Source organism: Ipomoea triloba, chromosome 1 (genome assembly GCF_003576645.1).
Source record: "Ipomoea triloba cultivar NCNSP0323 chromosome 1, ASM357664v1".
Taxonomy (NCBI): domain Eukaryota; kingdom Viridiplantae; phylum Streptophyta; class Magnoliopsida; order Solanales; family Convolvulaceae; genus Ipomoea; species Ipomoea triloba.
Genome location: NC_044916.1, coordinates 10,758,434 through 10,777,154, shown reverse-complemented (window position 1 = coordinate 10,777,154; position 18,721 = coordinate 10,758,434). Strand labels below are relative to the sequence as shown.

Sequence of the window (18,721 nt, the reverse complement as noted above, 5' to 3'; positions counted from 1 at the left end):
AAACTTTACGAAACCAATATACGTAGTATATATCTAGATCAGAGATGAATCTCGAACGATTTCTGGAAAGAACAAAAATTTCTGCCGACGGTGAGAAGAACAAATAAAGGCTGAGAAGAAAAAAACATGTGAAATGACAAAAACACCCTTCATTTTGACTGGCACTAGTACAAAACTGCACATCCGCTACTGTTGTAAAAGGCTTTTCGCTACTGTTGTACAATAGTAGCGGATGGGACAGTCTCTGAATGTCACTGACTTTTCGCTACCGTTGTACAACAGTAGCGAAAAGTTTGATCATCCGCTACCGTTCTTGGCTAGAACGGTAGCGGATTATAATTTTTTTTTTTAATATTTGATAATCCGCTACCGTTCCTATAGAAGAACGGTAGCGGATTATTTTTTTTTTAAAAATAAAAATGGGAATCCGCTACTGTTCCAGCTTAGGAACAGTGGCGGATTCCCTTTTTTTTTTTTAAATAAAAACAAAATTAAAAAGAATTAATTTTTTAATAAATTAATTAATTAAAAAATTCCCTAAATACTTTAAAGTGCTCATGTATAAATGTTGTTTATTAACACACTATAATCTAAAATTAACGTGAAGTTATAACTATATATCAACACAATAATATCAATTAATACATACAATCTTTTCTTTGAATCATCCCATATATACACAAGCTTTCTAATATATATACAAAAACCTTTCTAAGAAAAACAACATATCATATCAGTGTTTAGAAGCATAAAATAAGAACCTAATAACCACCTTAGTTATCTTTGATCTGCTTCTGCACCGAGGAATCAGACTTCTCCACCTTAGTATCCAACCCATTTTACAACCAGTTAGATAATAGAGATGCTGGACTCACTTGATATCATATGCATATACAAACATTATGAAAACAGCAGCTGCACAAGTGCATCAATCGATTGATAAAGAGATTAGTCATTAGAGATCCATAGCATTTTGTAGTCTATTTCAAGTAAACGGTAAACATAGAGCAATTTGTAGTCTATTTCAAGTAAACTGTAAACAACTAAACATAGAGCATTTCCAAAAAAAATTTCAAGTTCTGCAAGTTATAGAGTATAGAGCATTCAGTAGCTTAAAGATAAAATCATAAAATGGTTAAAATATTCATCTGAAGACTAACAACAAAATTTGAAAGTCATTTGAATACTAACAAGTAACAACCAGATTTGAAATGCTTAATAGTTAATCCAGATTCCCCTTACCTTTAGTTTTTAGATCTTCAATACTTCATTAGCATATACAAATCTGCAAAAAAAAAAAAATTCAGAAACTAGCAGCTTGAAGTTCATACTTCAATAGTTAATCCAAATGCTTGAAGTTCATACTTGAGAGTTGAGACTAGCAGCTTCAATTCCCAGTTTGAAAATATTTTGAATATGTATTCAATTAGCATATACATATTTGCGAAATAAAAAAATATCAGAAAAAAGGATGTAAAAAAAGGTGTATCGTAATAACATACTTCACCCTTCTTCTCAACTCCAAAGCTCCATCATATATAAACCAATCAAGAACAAGCTAGCTAACTAATAAGAAACAAAAAATCAAGAAAATCAAGAAACATTATATATGCACTACAATATAGAGCTAGCTTTATCGAGATGATAATGAACACAAATACATTAATTAATATATGTCATTCGCCCGGATTGTTTCGTGTATAATAAATAGAAAAGAACCTGATCTTATTTAGCCAAAATTAAAAGACTAGAAATGTTCTATTCTGTTTCATGCAAGACTACCATTCAATGATAAACAGCTAACTTATTCAAAGCAAGACTACCATTCAAGGATGTGCTCTAGGCCTCTATAGGAATGATTGTGAGATCAAAGCATTAGAAAGATATTGTATATATGAATAAATGAAACAAAAGCAACCGCAAAAAGCTTTATTCTCTCTTTTTTTTTTTTTAAAGAAGCTATGCTGCTTATCACCTTTTATGAAGTTCAGGGCTGTTGCATCGCTGCTTCTTGCCGCTATCTTCACTTCCACTCTTGTTCTCTTGACCTGCTGAACTTGCCTCATGGCTACTATTTTCTGTTTCAATGAAACAAAAAAAAAGAGCAAAATCTTACCACGTGAAAACTAAAATGTGCAACAAATAGACATTTAGTTTAACAAAGGGAGACAAGAACAAACCTTCTGTGACTTGATAGTTTGGTGACTGAGAGTTGCTCTGGCAAGAGACTGGAATGACAGGTGATGAGCTACACTGGAAGTGATTATACTTTTCTTTATTCTTCACGTCCATAAGTTGCAAATCCATTAACCTCCTGCTATGAAGATCGATGGCTTTCTGCAACACAGCTTCCTTCTCTAACTTTCTTCTAAGCACAGCCTCCTGTGAATTATTGAACATTATCGGTCCTATAAACAACAAAAGGAGACTCAGGAACCTGGAAAGGAAATACAATACAATACAGCACAGCAACCTCGGTTGATAGCTCTTACCAAAAGGAGTTATGGTTTACAAAGCATTCTAATCAAGAGAGAAATCTCAATGAAGGAAAACAACTAAGCAATTGAATCTTAAATATTTTTAACACAATAAAAATGCACACTCATACTTACATGGAGCAGTTCAAGGTCATGCTGTAATGCAGTTCAAGCCTTCAAGGCAATTTTTTAATACAATATACTAAAAAGAGACTTTATGGGGAGCTTCTGCGGGCTTGGAAATGATTATATATAGTTTCAGATATGCACATTAGTTTTTATATGAGAAGAGTATGTACCTGTTTTTGGTGAGATTGTATGGTATTAGCATGGATTGCTGCAAGTATCTACAAAGATTGTATGTACATATGTGATGAAAATCAAAGTGCAAGTATCTCTAAAGATTGTATGGTATTAGCATGGATTGCTTAAAGTTACTTCATACAACTAAATCACAATTGAAAAAAGGCAACAACTAAATCAAATCATTCTATTTTAAAACTCCGGAGGAAATACCGTTAAACAAATTACCAGTCTTTCTACTAACCAGCTCCTTGATAAAATCTACAACAAAAAGACATAAAATTCTTCAATACCTCGCATATTCATAGCAATGATCCATGCCACAATTAAAGTTAAGGGAATCAGCAGATTGAACATTAGACACAAAATTAATTAATTTTGATTTATAAACTAAAATATTCTCTAATCCATGCCACAATTCATACCTTTTGTTTAAAATAAGATGAAACTCACAGAAATCTCCCAAGTCCCTGATGCAGCCTGTCCAAAATATAGACAAAAAAATTCAAAAAATATCTAAATCCACAAAAAAAAAAATGCATTTTATAAATGAAATCTATTTATTTTTCTAAATCCACAAAATGCATACTTCAAAGCAGCCATCAGGAAGAGGAATATAAATTAACTAAAATTTCACAGTTAATCCCTTTCTTTTATACTTCCACTCACCTTATCAAAGTATTTATTAATTAACAATATTATGAATCTAATTCAATTCATCATAGCTTTCTTAAAAATACTCTTATCAATGACAACATGAACAAAAAGGAGAACAAAAATACCTGAGTGGCAATAGAGTCAAGCTCATCAAAGAACAGAACACATGGGACTGATCCTCTAGCCTTGTAAAAAATTTCTCGAACATTGGCCTCACTCTCTCCAAACCACATGGTGAGCAATTCTGGCCCTTTAACACTAATGAAGTTGGCTTGACATTCATTTGCTATTGCCTTGGCCAGTAGAGTTTTCCCACATCCTGGGGGGCCGTAGAAAAGAACACCTTTGGAAGGTGGCTCATACACACACACACACACACATATATATATGATAAACCAAGCATTCACAAATCAGCTGCAATCTATATCAACTCAAGGCAGATCTTAGATTTATTTTAAGAAAAAATGTAAAAGAAAAGACAGATCTGAGATTTACCTTTGAGCCTTTGGTCTCGGCCGAGGAGGCGGTGGCGGTGGAGGCTGCGGGGCTGCGCGGTGGTGTGGCTGCTGTGGACGATGGTGAGGATCGGAAATAGCTGCCGTGGAAATGGTGAGGAAATGTCTGGCAGATCTGTGCTTTTGTTTGTTGGAATTTTATTATTTTTTTAATAATGAATATTTCGCTACTGTTTCTTCTTGGAACGGTAGCGGAATATAAAACGCGTTTTTTTAAAAACAATTCGCATCCGTTCCATTAAACAACGGTAGCGGATTGTTCTTCATTTATTTACAAAAATGCCACCGCGTGTTTTTGGAGAAGAATGCACTACCGTTCTTATAAGAACAGTAGCTAAATGTCAGTGTTTTATGTGCTTTTTTGTACTAGTGTGGGATAAACGGGCAATCTAACGAAGGACTAAAAGTGTCCAATATCTAATAAGTATGGTCAAAATGTGGCAAAATTTTTTATGGTGGACTAAAAGTGTCAAACCCCTAATAAGTCTAGGACCAAAAGTGGAATTAACTCATCAAAATACATCTTCCATGGGGGTAGGACTTCGATGATAAGCACATCCTCATTAGGTAGGTCATCAGATAATTCCCATTCAGCCGGTATTGGGTGATCTGCTAAGAAATCGGCTAAAGCTTGCCCCTTGACAGACTTTTGTGGCACATAGACGATTTCAAACTGTTGAAACAATAAATACCACCTTGCCAGGCGGTCAGAGAGAACGACCTTTGCCATAACAAACTTTACCGGGTTCGCTTTCGACACAAGTTGAATGATGTGAGCTTCAAAGTAGTGCTTAAGCTTTTTAATGGCGAACACGAGTGCCAAACATAGCTTCTCAATTGGAGAGTATTTTAACTCATTTGGGGTCATCATTCTACTGAGATAGTAGAGGGCATTCTCTTTCCCGTTGTCATTTTCTTGAGCGAGCAAGGCACCCACAGAGCTTTCTTGGGCAGAGATATAAAGGATTAGTGGGCGACCGTGAACAGGAGCGGTTAACACAGGCAGCTTCATCAAGTACGATTTGATACTTTCAAACGCGTTCTTGCACGCCTCGTCCCATACGAACAGGGTGCCCTTCTTCATCAGCCGACTGAAGGGTTGACATCTTCTTGCCAGGTTTGATATGAACCTTCGGATGTATGCTAACTTCCCTTGTAAGCTCTTAAGCTCATGAAGGTTTCGTGGTTCGGGCATCTTCATTATAGCGTCGATCTTAGCTTGTTCGATCTCGATGCCCCTATGTCGAACAGTGAACCCAAGAAACTTCCCAGCAGCAACCCCAAAAGCACATTTCAAGGGATTCATCTTAAGTTGAAACTTTCGCAAGCGATCGAAGACTTTTCTTAAATGTCCCAAGTGATCTGTGCGAAGTTTTGACTTCACAACCAAGTCATCGACGTAGCATTCCACCATTTTGTGAAGCATGTCATCAAATATTCTCTGCATAGCCCTTTGGTATGTAGCACCTGCATTTTTTAAACCAAAGGGCATCACTTTGTAGCAATAGATGCCTTTAGGCGTTCGGAACGCTGTCAACTCCTCATCTTCCGGTGCCATGCGAATCTGATTGTAACCAGAGGAGTCATCCATGAATGACATGATCTCATGCCCAGTTACAGCATCTATCATCAATTCTGTGATGGGAAGTGGAAAGTCATCTTTTGGGCATGCAACATTAAGGTCCCGAAAGTCTACACATACGCGAATTTGGCCATTCTTCTTGCGCACGGGCACAATGCTGGATATCCAAGTTGGATATTTCACTTCGCGAATAAATCCGGCCTCTATAAGTTTGTTGACTTCTCCTTCAATTGAGGGAATAAGTTCAGGGCGAAAGCGCCGTTGAGCTTGCTTGATTGGACGACATGCCTTTTTCACTGCCAGGCGGTGTACTGCCACCTTTGGGTCTAACCCTGGCATTTCCTTGTACGTCCATGCGAAGACATCAATGTACTCTTTTAGTAATTCGACATATATTTCTTCATCTTCATCAGAAAGAAGTGTACTAATGAAGATAGGCCGAGGATTCTCAGGAGTTCCTAGATCAACTTCCTTTAATTCGTCTATTGCAGCTCGTACCCCTTCCTCTAGCTCGTGGGGTGCCTCTTCTGCGTCTTCTCCCTCAATCGGGATCTCATCACATAGGGTGATGTGGAAAGACAACGCCTCCTCGCCTTGAGGTGGTGTTACATCATCACTTGAGCCAACGCTTTCCTCATTCTCCCCTTTCTGTACACGAGTGTGTACAATGGTCCTATGTTGGACTTTCAGCACTTCTCTGCATGAAATATGAATATCTGTTTCTCGTCTCATACGAGAAGGAATCATGCTTCGAGGCCTTTTAGAAGGTTCCGCTTCAACAGGATGACTTGCGTTGTTTTTCACATCTTGGACAACTCCAAGTCGATCATGGATTGACTTTCTTTTGGGGGCTTGAGGGTTTGACCCCAATCTATCAAAGACTGAGCGCTAAGTCTCTATCTTCCCCATTCTCTTGAAGACTGACTTCCTTTTGCCATTGGCAGGAGTGAGTTGTGGATCACACTCACCTTCATCTGTAGATATACAATTGCTTGTAGCTCTATTCATAAAAATTCGCACAGGTTTAGGAGGGACATAGCCTAATCCTTTGCGTGCATGTGGCTCCTGCTGGTTTGACTTGCCTCTACCACCGGCTTCTGGAATGAGCCTACCCAATTTCTGCGGTTCCTTGGGGTCGAAGCCTGCTTTAAACAAGAGTTTATAGGCATTGGGGTCAAAACCATCTGTGCGTTTCTCGGGCAATGTCTGACTTGTTCCCACCCGCACTTGATCTTCCAATGGGTTGACCGGTGTAGCTTTTAATGGTTCAATTCTTGTCAATGGGAAAACAAGTTCCTGGTCACAATGACTTTGGTCTACGACTTGCTTGCCCTTCCATTTCGGATCGGGGGGTTGTATCATTACTGCTCTTATCAACGTCGTCTTCAACGACTTGTTTCTTTAAGTAAAATTTCGCATCTGCAAAGTACGACTCTGCGTCGGTGAATGGGATTTCATCGGCGACGACCTTCTCTATCACACCGCCTTTCTCAAACATTAAGCATTGGTGCCATGATGAAGGAACTACTCCATTTTCATGTATCCAAGGTCGACCCAACAACAGATTGTAGGATGTTCTTGCATCTATCACATAACACAAAGTACTTGAACTCAAAGATCCGATCCTGAGATCAAGTCTAATAATACCCAGGGCTCTTTGCCCGCCTTGATTAAATCCTTGGATCATCAAGCGGCTTTGCGAGAGTTCATCAGTTGAAATACCAAGTTCTTTCACAGCTCGAAGTGATAGAATATTCACGGACGATCCTTGATCAATCAAAATTCTTTTAATCTTTTGTTCGCGAGCATAACCTTCAATGAACAATGGGCGATTGTGAGGGGTTCCACCCAGTAATAGATCTTCATCTTTGAAATTTATCTCGGTGGTGAAAGATGTAGCCTTGTGGACTTGGATCTCGTCGCTTCTTTCGACCACAGGGAATGAACATTCTTCAACTTCAACATGCTTTTCCTTAGTGTTCAGGCCAACCCCAAGAATATCCGTCCCATGTTGATGAAACACCTTTGGCATGTATTGAGCCAGGGTAACCGGTGTTCGCGGCTTCTTGACGTCAGAAACGAGGTCTCTTGCTGGCCTTTTCTTAATCCATCGCTTCGTCATTATCTTCAATGGCCTAACAGGCCCAACATCATTCCTTTGCTTTCTGCGGGTAACGAGTACCCAATCCCTCTCATAAACCGAATCAACCTGTGGCAGTTTTGAGTGTTGCCCCCCAGTGTGTTTCACAATAAAGGGAAGCGGGCGTTTGCATTGCTTTCCCCCATCTTTCTCATCATCCTCCATGAGTAATGGTGCAAACATTCCACATGAGATTTGGTTAGAGCTTGCCGTCGCATCAGTAAGTTCAATTTTTCCATCACGAGCTAGCGCCATCACCTTATCTTTAAAAACAAAACATTTTTCAATTGGGTGTCCGAGGAGGCAATGATACTTGCAATATTTGGGGTCATCCACGCTAGAGGCTTCTTCGGGGCGCTTCATCTCGGGCAATTCAATCAACTTGAGTTTTAATAACTCATCAAACATGGGTGAAACGTCAAAGTCCAAGAACAGATACTGTTTCTGCTGCATCTCTTCAATGATTCTAGTTCCCCTTGATGGCCCAAAGAATGACCTAGGCCTAGGCTTCTCAGTCACTTTGGTGAAAACCCACACTGGTGATGTTTTCACGTTCATAACTTCTTTCTTTTCTTGCTTTGGGAAGGGTTTGCCCCCTTTCTTGACTTCTTGCCTTGCAGGTGCTTTAGAGGAGCTAGGCATACTTGACATATTAAGCCCTCCGTTGTTCTCAATGCTCAACTCCATGTCGTGAGCACGGCTGGATAATTCCTCAAATGTCCTAGGCTTGATACCTTGCAGGATGTATGATAGCCCGAAGTGCATGCCTTGGATACACATCTCAATTGCTGAACTTTGTGATATCTTTTCCTTGCAGTTGAGGCACAATTCCCTCTACCTCTCAATGTAAGCGCCTGCGCGTTCATCCTTCCATTGGCGAGCGGTGGTGAGCTCCAAGAAGCTAACAGTTCTTCTTGTGCTATAGAAACGAGTCAAGAACTCACGCTCCATGTCACTCCAGCTATCGATGCAGCCATGCTCCAAGTCAGTGTACCAGTCAAAGGCGCTGCCCTTCAAAGAGCGGACAAACTGCTTGACGAGTAAATCTCCATATGTTCCAGCATCGTTGCAAGTTTCCACAAAGTGGGCGATGTGCTGTCTCGGGTTGCCTTTTCCATCGAACTGTTGAAACTTGGGAGGTTGGTAGCCCATCGGCATCTTCATTTCTTCAATCCTTTGGGTGTAAGGCTTGGAGTAAGTGTATGAAGGTTGTCCTCCCTCGAGTCTCCCTTTGATTGCTCCCATGATATAGTCATTCAGCTGGTCGACGTGTATCATGCCCCCAGAAACTTGAACACTCCTTTCAGCGGGATGCGGGCGAGAGGTAGTCTCTTCCATGTGCCTGCTTTGATGACGTGGCGACTCGACGTCAATAGCCTCTTCTTGGGTTTCAGGTCGTTTCTCGGAAGCTCGACTTGTTNGGGGGGGGGGGGGGTGTCCATGATATGTTTCTCTTCTTCTTTTTAATGTTTGTTTGTAATATATACAAGTATGATACATGTGTGATGTTCAATATTTAAATTATGATATGTTATTAAAAATTATTAATGCTATTAAATTTTACTGGTATTTTCACCCGTGCATTTCGTTATAATATATTAAGAATATTTAGATCGATATATAATTTTATAAATTATAACATCAAATATTATATAGTGCAATTGAAGATATGTTTTGGATCGATTATGTTTTCTGATGTTATCCTTGTTTGAATTCCAGCAAATAATTGCTTAATTAATAGTTAATGTATTGATGTACGAATGTTGTGCTGAAACTTTAGAGATTTTATATATCACGCATCCAGCAAATAGTTTTTTTTCCTTCTTACGGAGCACAATGTTGTACCCTTCAGAGCACAATGTTGTAGCTTCCAGAGCACGCACACTGATGTGCCTTTCAGAGTACATTTATGTGTCTTTCAGTACACATTGTTGATTTTTCAGAGCACATCATTGAGCATTTCAGAGCATATTGTTGTGTCTTCCAAAGCACATTATTGTGCCTTCGAAGTGCATATTGTTTTGCCTTGGACTACACATTGTTGAGCCTTCTATAGCACATTGTTGAGTCTTCCAAAGCACATTGTTTAACCTTTCAAAGCACATTGTTGAAGTTCATATATAGGTGGTGAATTTTTTTTTTTAAAGATAAGTTAATCTTGATCACTAATTACTAATTTAAATTGAATATTATTCGTTCGTTTATTATTTATGGTCATTTATGATTTGTGTTGAAGATCCTATATTAAATTTAGTTTTTTCAATAATTGATATATATTCTATTACTTATCTATTCAATTCATATAGGGATGACAATTTCAATCCTATTCGCGAATATCCACCAGAATTCACCACACATGAATTGAGTTTTTTTTGGTAATAGTAGATGGTGCGTCAGGGGTGGGTCTTAAAAATGTAAATCCATGGTGGGTTGGCTTGCATTTGGGTTCTATGTACAAAACTGCCTAGAACCCCACTCGACCCACCATGTGTTTGTGTGTGTGTGTGTGTGTATATATATATATATATATATATATAAATATATAGTAGTAAAATAAGTAGTACTAGTATATAGTTAATTAATTATAAAGGTTTCAATAACTTTGGGTAACTTTTTACTACGGAGTATTTTTATATCTAAACTGCTAAAATTTATTTTTTTTAAAAATTAATAATTTAGTTATTATATTAGAATATTTGTATTATGTTTTTTTTATTTTTTATTATCTAGTTGCCATATGCTTCTTAAAACTTATGGTGATAAAGTAAATGAACATTAATCATTTAACCACATCTTTTGCATGATAAGTCATAGCGTCACAGTTCGATGACTGTATATTAAATTCAACCCTCCAAGCGACAATCCCAACTCACCAAAAATCAATAATTTTGAATTACTAGTCAATAATTGAACGTAAATTGCGGATACTTTCTCAACAAAACGAAAAAGAAAAGAAAAACAAAGAAAGTAGTTAGTTGAAGTGTTGAACTGACTACAATTCTAACATTATTGAGATTGCATGCCGTGGCATGTGGTGTAGTGTATATATAGCTTTGGCAATACGAACAAATATGCCAGAAAACTATCGATTATAAATACAATCTTTCATTGCATTCCCAGCAGAACTACAACCCCCAATATTTACATTGCAAGATCTTCGAAGGGCAGATCAGAGACAGCCAATTAAATGGATCTCTCAAGAAACCTAAACCTCACAATTTTGGTCCTTCTCGCAGCGGCGCTGGCCCTTGCACCGCACGGCGGCGAAGCGGCGGTCACCTGCGACACGGTGTACAGCGACCTGAACGCGTGCCTCAACTACGTTATGTTCGGCGGAAATGTGCCGGCGGGATGTTGCAGTGGGATGAAGACGCTGGTGAGCGCGGCGGCGACGACGGCGGACCGGCAAACCGCGTGCTCGTGCTTGAAGTCCATTGTTTCCAAAGCGAATGCGTCGGAGGTTAGCAGGGCAGCTGGACTTCCTGCCCAATGTGGTGTCAACATTCCTTTCAAGATTGGCCCCAACATTGACTGCTCTAAGGTCAAGTTTGGGTTTTAAATAAGGGAATTATATGTGCCTGTGGATGTCAAATTTAAGAACATTATGATGTATATATACTGTACTGCATTTAAAATAATATTTATGTTTCTTTTCTATATGTAATCACAAGTTCAAAAAAAAAAAAAAAAAAAAAAAACTATCTGTCTGAAAACCTTTTTCATAAACTTTTATTCAATTAGAAATTAACACAAAAATGTTTTTATGCAAATATCAATAAGTTTTAGAAATTAAGGTGTGTTTAGTAAGTGAAAATTTGGAACAATTTTCTTTATAAATACGAATTGAAATTGCAGAATTAGAAAATTGAAAATTGAAAAACTTTTTTTATATTAAAATTAATAATAATAATAATACTCTATTATTATTATTATTATTATTATTATTATTATTATCATTATTATTATTACAATCAAATTATGTACTAAAATGATTGAAATAACTATAATGTATTTAGTAATATGTTTTTATTAACTTGTGTTACCTTTTACACATTTAGTATTAGTGGATTAAATTTATTTTTGTATAAAAATTAAATTCGTAAAATTATATCAGAAAAATAGAAAAATTGGAGAAATATAGAATGAAAATTAAAAAAATCAAAAAAAAAAAAAACCAAGATATCAACTAAAAACCATTGAATGTTTTTGCCAGCTTGGCTACTCTGATCTTCTATATTTCTCTAGCCATTTACTCAACTAACCATCTAATATATGCAATTGACTAGTTTTGGAGTTTATAACAATCTAACAACTCCTAGTCCTGTTTGGGAAAAGTGGAGATGATATATATACTCGGATTACTCGGTCACCTAGGTGCTAGACGCCCACCAGGCACCCTACTAGCATGCCTAGCGCCTACAACATTGGTCTTTAGTAGTGATGACTTCTTCTTTTTTTCTTTAAAAAAAAAAAAAAAACTTTTGCCGATATTTTGAAACGTTGCTTGGTAATTAATAGTAATATTATTGTAGTGTACAAAATAGAGCAACGCTATACACGTTTACAAAAGTCACTCTCTATTGATCACTACTTAATTACCACGTAGAAAGAGATTTAAAATAAATAAAATGAAAACGCAAAACTTATATAGCCTTAATTACAAAAACGTTAATATCATGTAATAATAAAAATGGAGCGGTATTTGTTGAGGTTTTCATTGCGAACATTTATAAAAACAGTGATGTCAAGTAGATTATGTCATGTTACACCAGGACAAGTCTACAATGCCGCAAATTATATTGTAGAGCATGGTCATGGCTGATACTGCAGTTGTGTTGAACGGATATTGCAGTTCTGTTGAACGGGAACTGTAGTTGCGCGGAACAGAGGTCGTTTCATCCGTTCAACACACTGTAATATCAGTTCGACACAACTGTAGTTCCGGCCAGACGGATGAAACGGCCTCTATTCCGCGCAACTGCAGTTCCCTTTCAACACAACTGCAGTATCAGCTCAACACAACTGCAGTATCCATTCAACACAATTGCAGTATCAGTCATGGTGCATGGTCCACGGTCCACGGTTTAACCACTGCTACAATGCCTATCATTAATGTGGGTCGTGCTAACACAACCCACATCGGAATATGGTCCTGGTCACATTTTTGGCTCTATCCAACATAATACATTTAATTTGTTAAAATTTAAATTAAGTCTTTAAAATATATTTACATATACAAATTATAGTTTTTGAAATATATTTTCATTTAAAAATTATAATTTATGCATTTTGAAATATTACATTTGGGAACCGAACAAATATGGCTCTTGATGGATATATTGCAAAATGAGATTCGGTGCGAATCAACTCGGAGGACACCGGACCTTACTAGTCGCGGGGATCCGGGCACAAGCCCAGCCCAACCTCGGCCGAGCCCTGTCGACCTGGATACAGTTGAGCCCAACGCTCGCTGCCTGGGCATGGTCAAGCCCAGTGCACGCGGTCTGGGCCGTGCCCAACCTAGGCCGAGACTAGCGCTCGGTCACACAGGCCGAGCCCCGAGCTTCGCCAGGCGCCGGGTCTTCGGGCGGTACAGTGCGGGGTGCGGTCCAACATGGTTATAACATCCCACCTCCATTCTCATAGGGTAGTTGGGAATTATTTAGTATACAAGCATTCCATTTTGTCTTGTTAAGATAGGACTTAATTATCATCTTGTATTAGCCTTACATAAGATTCATTAATACAAATCTTGTCTCCGCGACCTATATTGCTTGTTCCATCATTACACAACTTTTGTCTTTATACATGTTATTTAACATTAATTATTTGGATTATTTGAGTCAGACCATTTGGGTCAATTTAATCTATCAGCTCTATTTGGTAGAACTTATTTTATGTTACAAATAAGCTATAAGCTATGTTTAGTAAACGTGGAGCTTAAAATAAGCTAGCATTGTATTTTTCTTTTCCTACTAAATTCAACGTTACTTGCACGTAATTTGCGGAACATTTCTCCAATAAAAAACAAAGTAGTTAGTTGAACGGTGTAGAATTGTGTCATTATATTATTGAGATTACACGCCGTGACTTCTGCTCCAGCCAGTATGTTTAGATTAGACAACACGAACAAATATACAAGAAAATGACGGATCCTTCACGTTCACCTTAGTTATAAATACAAAGATTTCACTGCCCACATGAACCACAAGCTCAAGAACAATTAAAGTCCTGAAATATCCAAAGTGCAAAATTACTAAAATGGATCTCTCAAGACACCTAAACCTCACATTCTTGGTCCTTCTCGCGGCGGCGAGGATCCTTGCACCGCGCGGCGAAGCGGCGATCACCTGTGACACGGTGTACAGTGACCTGAACGCGTGCCTTAACTACGTTATGTTCGGTGGAAATGTGCCGTCGGGATGTTGCAGTGGGATGAAGACGCTCGTCGCCGCCGCGAAGACGACGGCGGACCGGCAAAGCGCTTGCTCGTGCTTGAAGTCTATTGCTTCCAATGCCAACGCCTCACAGCTTAGCAGGGCAGCTGGGCTTCCGGCCAAATGTGGTGTCAACATTCCTTTCAAGATTGGCCCTAACATTGACTGCTCTAAGGTCAAGTTTGGCTTTTGAATTAATATATGCCATATGTTTGTGTGGATGTAAATCTAATATGCTGTATACTGTATTTTAAATAATAGTTACGGTGATTTTCTTTGTGGTGTAATTATGTGTTGGAGAAATTAGGTTGATGGGTCTATGCATTTACATCCTGTGACTACGGTAAATCAAGCACAATTGACCACTTAAAATCAATAATAAGTAGGTGGACATTAACCATAGGTGGATATTAACCATTTAACCACATCCTTCCATGGTAAACCACAACGTCACATCTCGAATAGAGCAGGGGCTAAACTTAGCCAACCCGACCAACGCCCAACAATCCCCTTTCCAACACCTACCGCAACCTTGGACCACCAAGCCATGTTACGTACGCAGCATGACTCGGGCATTAGCCTACGTGCCCATCATCCCCCTCCTGGACTGGATTTGGCCCGACCTACGCCCGCATCCCATTCTACATTGGACACATCCCTCCATAGTAAGCCACAACGCCACGTCTTGAATCGAGTAGGGGCTGAACTCGGCCAACCTGGTCAACACCTAACAATCCCCCTGTCAGAACCTGCCGCAACCTTTGAACACTAAGCCCAATTACACAGCATGTGTCTCGCCATCGATTCAAACCTGTGACCTAATCTCTAATACCAATTGAGGATCTGAGCGCTGCATTATGCTTACGTCCCAGGGGGTCACCCATCCTATGACTGGGGTAAGTTAAGCCGCAAATTATATTGTGGACCATGATCATGGCTGGAACTGTAGTTGTATTGAACGGATAGTCAGTTGTGTTGAAAGGAAACTGCAGTTGCGCGGAACAGAGACCGTTCATCCGTTCAACACAACTGCAGTATCATTTCAACACAACTGCAGTATTCGTTCAACACAACTGCAGTATCATTTCAACACAACTGCAGTTCCAGACGGATGACACGGTCTCTGTTCCGCGGAACTGCAGTTCCCTTTCAACACAACTGCAGTATCAGTTCAACACAACTGCAGTATCAACCATGATCCATGGTCCACGGTATAACGACTGAAGTTAAGCACGCTTAACCACAGAGTTCTTTGGCTATCTGGTTATCGTATCCTACTTAAAACCAATTGGTGATAAGTAGGTGTGTATTAACCATTTAACCACATCCTCCATGGCAAGCTACATTGCCACGTCTCGAATCGATGAGGGGCTGACTCGGTCAACCCAGCCAACAACCAACACCCAACAGGTTTTACACTTAAATGCACGCTAGTGAATGAATCTTGAACTGGCATGTAGTGACACATGGTATCCTCTGGTCTAGTGAGTGAACGAATTTTGAACTCTTAGAGTAGAGTTTTAAACCAAAGTTACACTCATCACACCTTAGATCTTGTGTAAGTTCCGCGATAAACTATATATATTATTTTAGTCAATTGAACCTCATGATGCTCCTGAGTGCTTTAGAAAGATTGCACATTATCTTTCATAAAAGGTGGCTAACCCTTTTTTACTCATCAAGTAGGTGATTTCATTAAGTCTATCTAATATAGACCACTCAAATTAGGGTATGAAATCATTAAGAGCAATTTATTATGCTCACCCTCTCAATTATTAAGCACTAAATCCATTAAATCCGTCTCAATAGGACCAACTGTCTCATAGCTGAGTTATGATTTCATTAAGAGCTGTAGCTCAACCTCATTATACTCATCACAAGAATGACTAATAAGTTTACTATTTTGTGATTCTTTCCGTGGTTTTGTTTGACCAAAAAGGTGGGATCTACCATGAATTCATCATATCTTGAGCTTTAAGTTATTATATCAAAACTTCAATGACTAATCTCATAATTTGTCATCTCTATTAGAGTAAGTTGATCATCTCGATCAAAACTTATGTACTCTTTAACGAGTATGTACTTTATTTACTCAAAAATAGTTCCATGGAAACTTTCATGATTAACATGAAACTTTGTCTTTTATCATTATTTCTCGATACTATAAATATGAGAGAAATATAAGGAGCTAATTACCCCCACAAAGCAAAACTTACCAATACTTTTTCTCAAAAGTACTCAACCTCTTACCCGGATTGGTCTTTAATGTCTAACATTGGCTCTTTAGTAAACCGAGCTATGCAAATTCATTTTGTGAAACTTTATAACAACTCTACACTTGGTTAATACACACTCAATAGTTGAATATATTTCAACCAAATTAGTTACCTCGACCATTATGGTTTCCTTTCATTCAGGAATCATAGATTTTCAAGATGACTCAATTAAGATTTTAAATAAGATTAAATGCTCATTGGGAGCAAGCCACAAAGATAATGTTGTTTGCATGCTACTTTAAGTTGAACAACATAACCAGAGGTTTCACATAATATTATTGAGAGAAATTAATCTCATATGCAAATCATATATTCAAACTAGCATTTATTAGAGAATATTTTATCTACAGAAATTTCAACAAAGTGAATTCAACATATAATAGCTTTAACATCTTGAGGTTATCTAAACCTTTTTTTCTTTCTTTTATTTTTCTCATTTTTAAAAAATTGAGAAACTCCACTACACTACATAATGTAAACTAATACAAGTTATTCACAAGACTTAGATTTTTAACATCTTGTGAATGTCATTCTCATTTCAGGTGATCGAGGATCAAGTGACGACACTTTAACTAGCTTTCATGATCGACCCACTACTTCTTAGAAACTCTCAGATCAAGTGGTGAAACCAAAGTTTGCTTAAAAGTCACATTCTTAGACAGAGAATTCAAGAATAATTTTAAACTTTCCACTAAAGAATTATAAATTATTTTTTAGATTAAAGCCTTTGAAATATGATTGTCACCTTTATACAAATAATTTCAGTACATGATTTAAATCTCTACAATCATGTGACAATATATAAATATATATGCATATCATATTAAATCTTAAAAGAACAAATAGTCCCTACTAATAAATAGTAAAATTATAATCTAAGTCAACACTATTACTACATCACTTAGCAATATTGATCTATGTCAAATTTATTTTGATCAATGTGATTTTAATTCAGCTTGCAATATATGCAATATCTTCAAGTAAGTAACAATTTGAAAGATATTAAAGATTGTAGACATATTTTACTCATTCACTTCTATTGACCTCCAATTATAAATAAATTTAATATATGATTTAATAGACACATCATACCCGACTCATGCAACAATAGACGATTGTGTTTCAAGAACTTATTGATTACCAACACTAGCCGTATGACCCTCCAAAATTCTCGTAGTGATCAAACTATTTGATTTCTTCTCCATATCTATTTGATTATTCTTGGATATTTTCATGTCGGAATATTTGGTCCTGCTATTCACAATAATATGGTAATTACCCATGCATGTAATCTATATGCAACGTCAATGTAAACATCAATTTTATATGAAATCACAAAAATACTATCATGTAGAAATTCCATTTATATAGATATATGTAGATATGTGTATGTGTGAAAGTTGAGTAAAAGCGGTGATGGAATGGAGTGTGTGTGAGAGGGTCGGGTATCCTTACACTGGATATCGTCTCAAAGACTGGACCAAAAGGGTGTTGAATAGTAGGTGGTTAAGTACAAGAGTGTTGACTGTTTGGAAGCTAGTTCAAGAGTGAGTTATAATATATCAAGGAACAATTATGTGCAAAGTGCAATGGTAAAGCAATTGACTAAGACAATTTGCAAGTAATAGTAAACCTAAGGGTTTGAACTATGTCATTTTTGAATAGATGCTAGTGTGTCATTAGTGAAAACTCATATAATGCCTTGACAAGGGAACTAGAGAAACATTACTAAATATCAATGTCACTCTTGTGGACATTGGACTCTATCTCAATTGGAATTCAGCTCTACTCTCATGGTGACTCAAGCCAATTAAAGCAATTCATCAAACACATAGTGTTCATATCTCCTTCCAACTCCCTTTTCTAAAAGGAGAGGTGTGGCTATGGTGTTTCTCTATCCTCATAGTGACAACAACTTATTATCTATGTACCCTTCCATAATTTAGCCACAACTATACAAGAGTCAATACAAACTACAAAGCTCACAACTAGAGTCATCATCATGTCATTACATTAGCTCATAGCACTATTTAATAACATAGCATCAATCACAAAAGATGACTTAATCCAATCCCTAATTGAATCTAGCTATGCATGAATAGAAATTAAAGACATTTACACGAACAATTGGAGGCGATAAAATGCAAATAAAGCAAAAAGAAAGACTTAGCTTTGATTAAGAACTAGGGAAATGAAATTTGAAAATTGTATGATAAAATCTGGAATTGTTCTTGAAATCTTCTTCAAAGTTTAGATTGATTACACAAATAAAATGTTTGGGGAGATTTTCTCTAAGAGAGAGAGAGAGTGGAAAATGAAAACATTCTTAAAAAT

General features: G+C 37.5%; 3 protein-coding genes across 9 annotated transcripts; 2 read left to right on the top strand and 1 right to left on the bottom strand.

Moving 5' to 3' along the window:
• Positions 1-591: 591 nt before the first annotated feature.
• LOC116021306 (zinc finger CCCH domain-containing protein 23-like) lies at positions 592-4,016 on the bottom strand. 7 transcript variants are annotated; one of them, XR_004099003.1, is made up of 8 exons: positions 3,563-3,991; positions 3,206-3,260; positions 2,994-3,041; positions 2,777-2,824; positions 2,181-2,408; positions 1,976-2,078; positions 1,243-1,285; positions 592-915 (listed from the first exon to the last, which is right to left on the bottom strand). XR_004099003.1 is itself a non-coding variant. In XM_031261935.1 (5 exons), the coding sequence occupies exons 3-5, from the start codon at positions 2,398-2,400 to the stop codon at positions 1,563-1,565; spliced, it is 327 nt and encodes a 108-aa protein (XP_031117795.1). In that variant the 5' UTR covers positions 2,401-3,041; positions 3,206-3,260; positions 3,563-4,016; the 3' UTR covers positions 1,514-1,562. The 7 variants fall into 7 exon arrangements, 1 of the variants encoding a protein (XP_031117795.1); XR_004099009.1 differs by having other exon boundaries at positions 3,009-3,041; XR_004098992.1 differs by having other exon boundaries at positions 2,181-2,824; positions 3,563-4,011.
• Positions 4,017-10,739: 6,723 nt separating this feature from the next.
• On the top strand, positions 10,740-11,331 carry LOC116012321 (non-specific lipid-transfer protein 1-like). Its single transcript, XM_031251869.1, has one exon. The coding sequence runs from the start codon at positions 10,862-10,864 to the stop codon at positions 11,231-11,233; it is 372 nt and encodes a 123-aa protein (XP_031107729.1). The 5' UTR covers positions 10,740-10,861; the 3' UTR covers positions 11,234-11,331.
• Positions 11,332-13,797: 2,466 nt separating this feature from the next.
• LOC115998551 (non-specific lipid-transfer protein 1-like) lies at positions 13,798-14,439 on the top strand. The gene has a single exon (XM_031238148.1). The coding sequence runs from the start codon at positions 13,936-13,938 to the stop codon at positions 14,302-14,304; it is 369 nt and encodes a 122-aa protein (XP_031094008.1). The 5' UTR covers positions 13,798-13,935; the 3' UTR covers positions 14,305-14,439.
• The last annotated feature ends 4,282 nt before the right edge of the window (positions 14,440-18,721 follow it).

Excerpts from the sequence above, each read along its gene's own strand:
- LOC116012321 (XM_031251869.1), top strand. The coding sequence starts at position 10,862 with ATGGATCTCTCAAGAAACCTAAACCTCACAATTTTGGTCCTTCTCGCA.
- LOC115998551 (XM_031238148.1), top strand. The coding sequence starts at position 13,936 with ATGGATCTCTCAAGACACCTAAACCTCACATTCTTGGTCCTTCTCGCG.
- LOC116021306 (XM_031261935.1), bottom strand. The coding sequence starts at position 2,400 with ATGTTCAATAATTCACAGGAGGCTGTGCTTAGAAGAAAGTTAGAGAAG. Across the intron at positions 2,079-2,180 it reads AAACTATCAAGTCACAGAAG|AAAATAGTAGCCATGAGGCA; the intron begins GTTTGTTCTTGT and ends TCATTGAAACAG.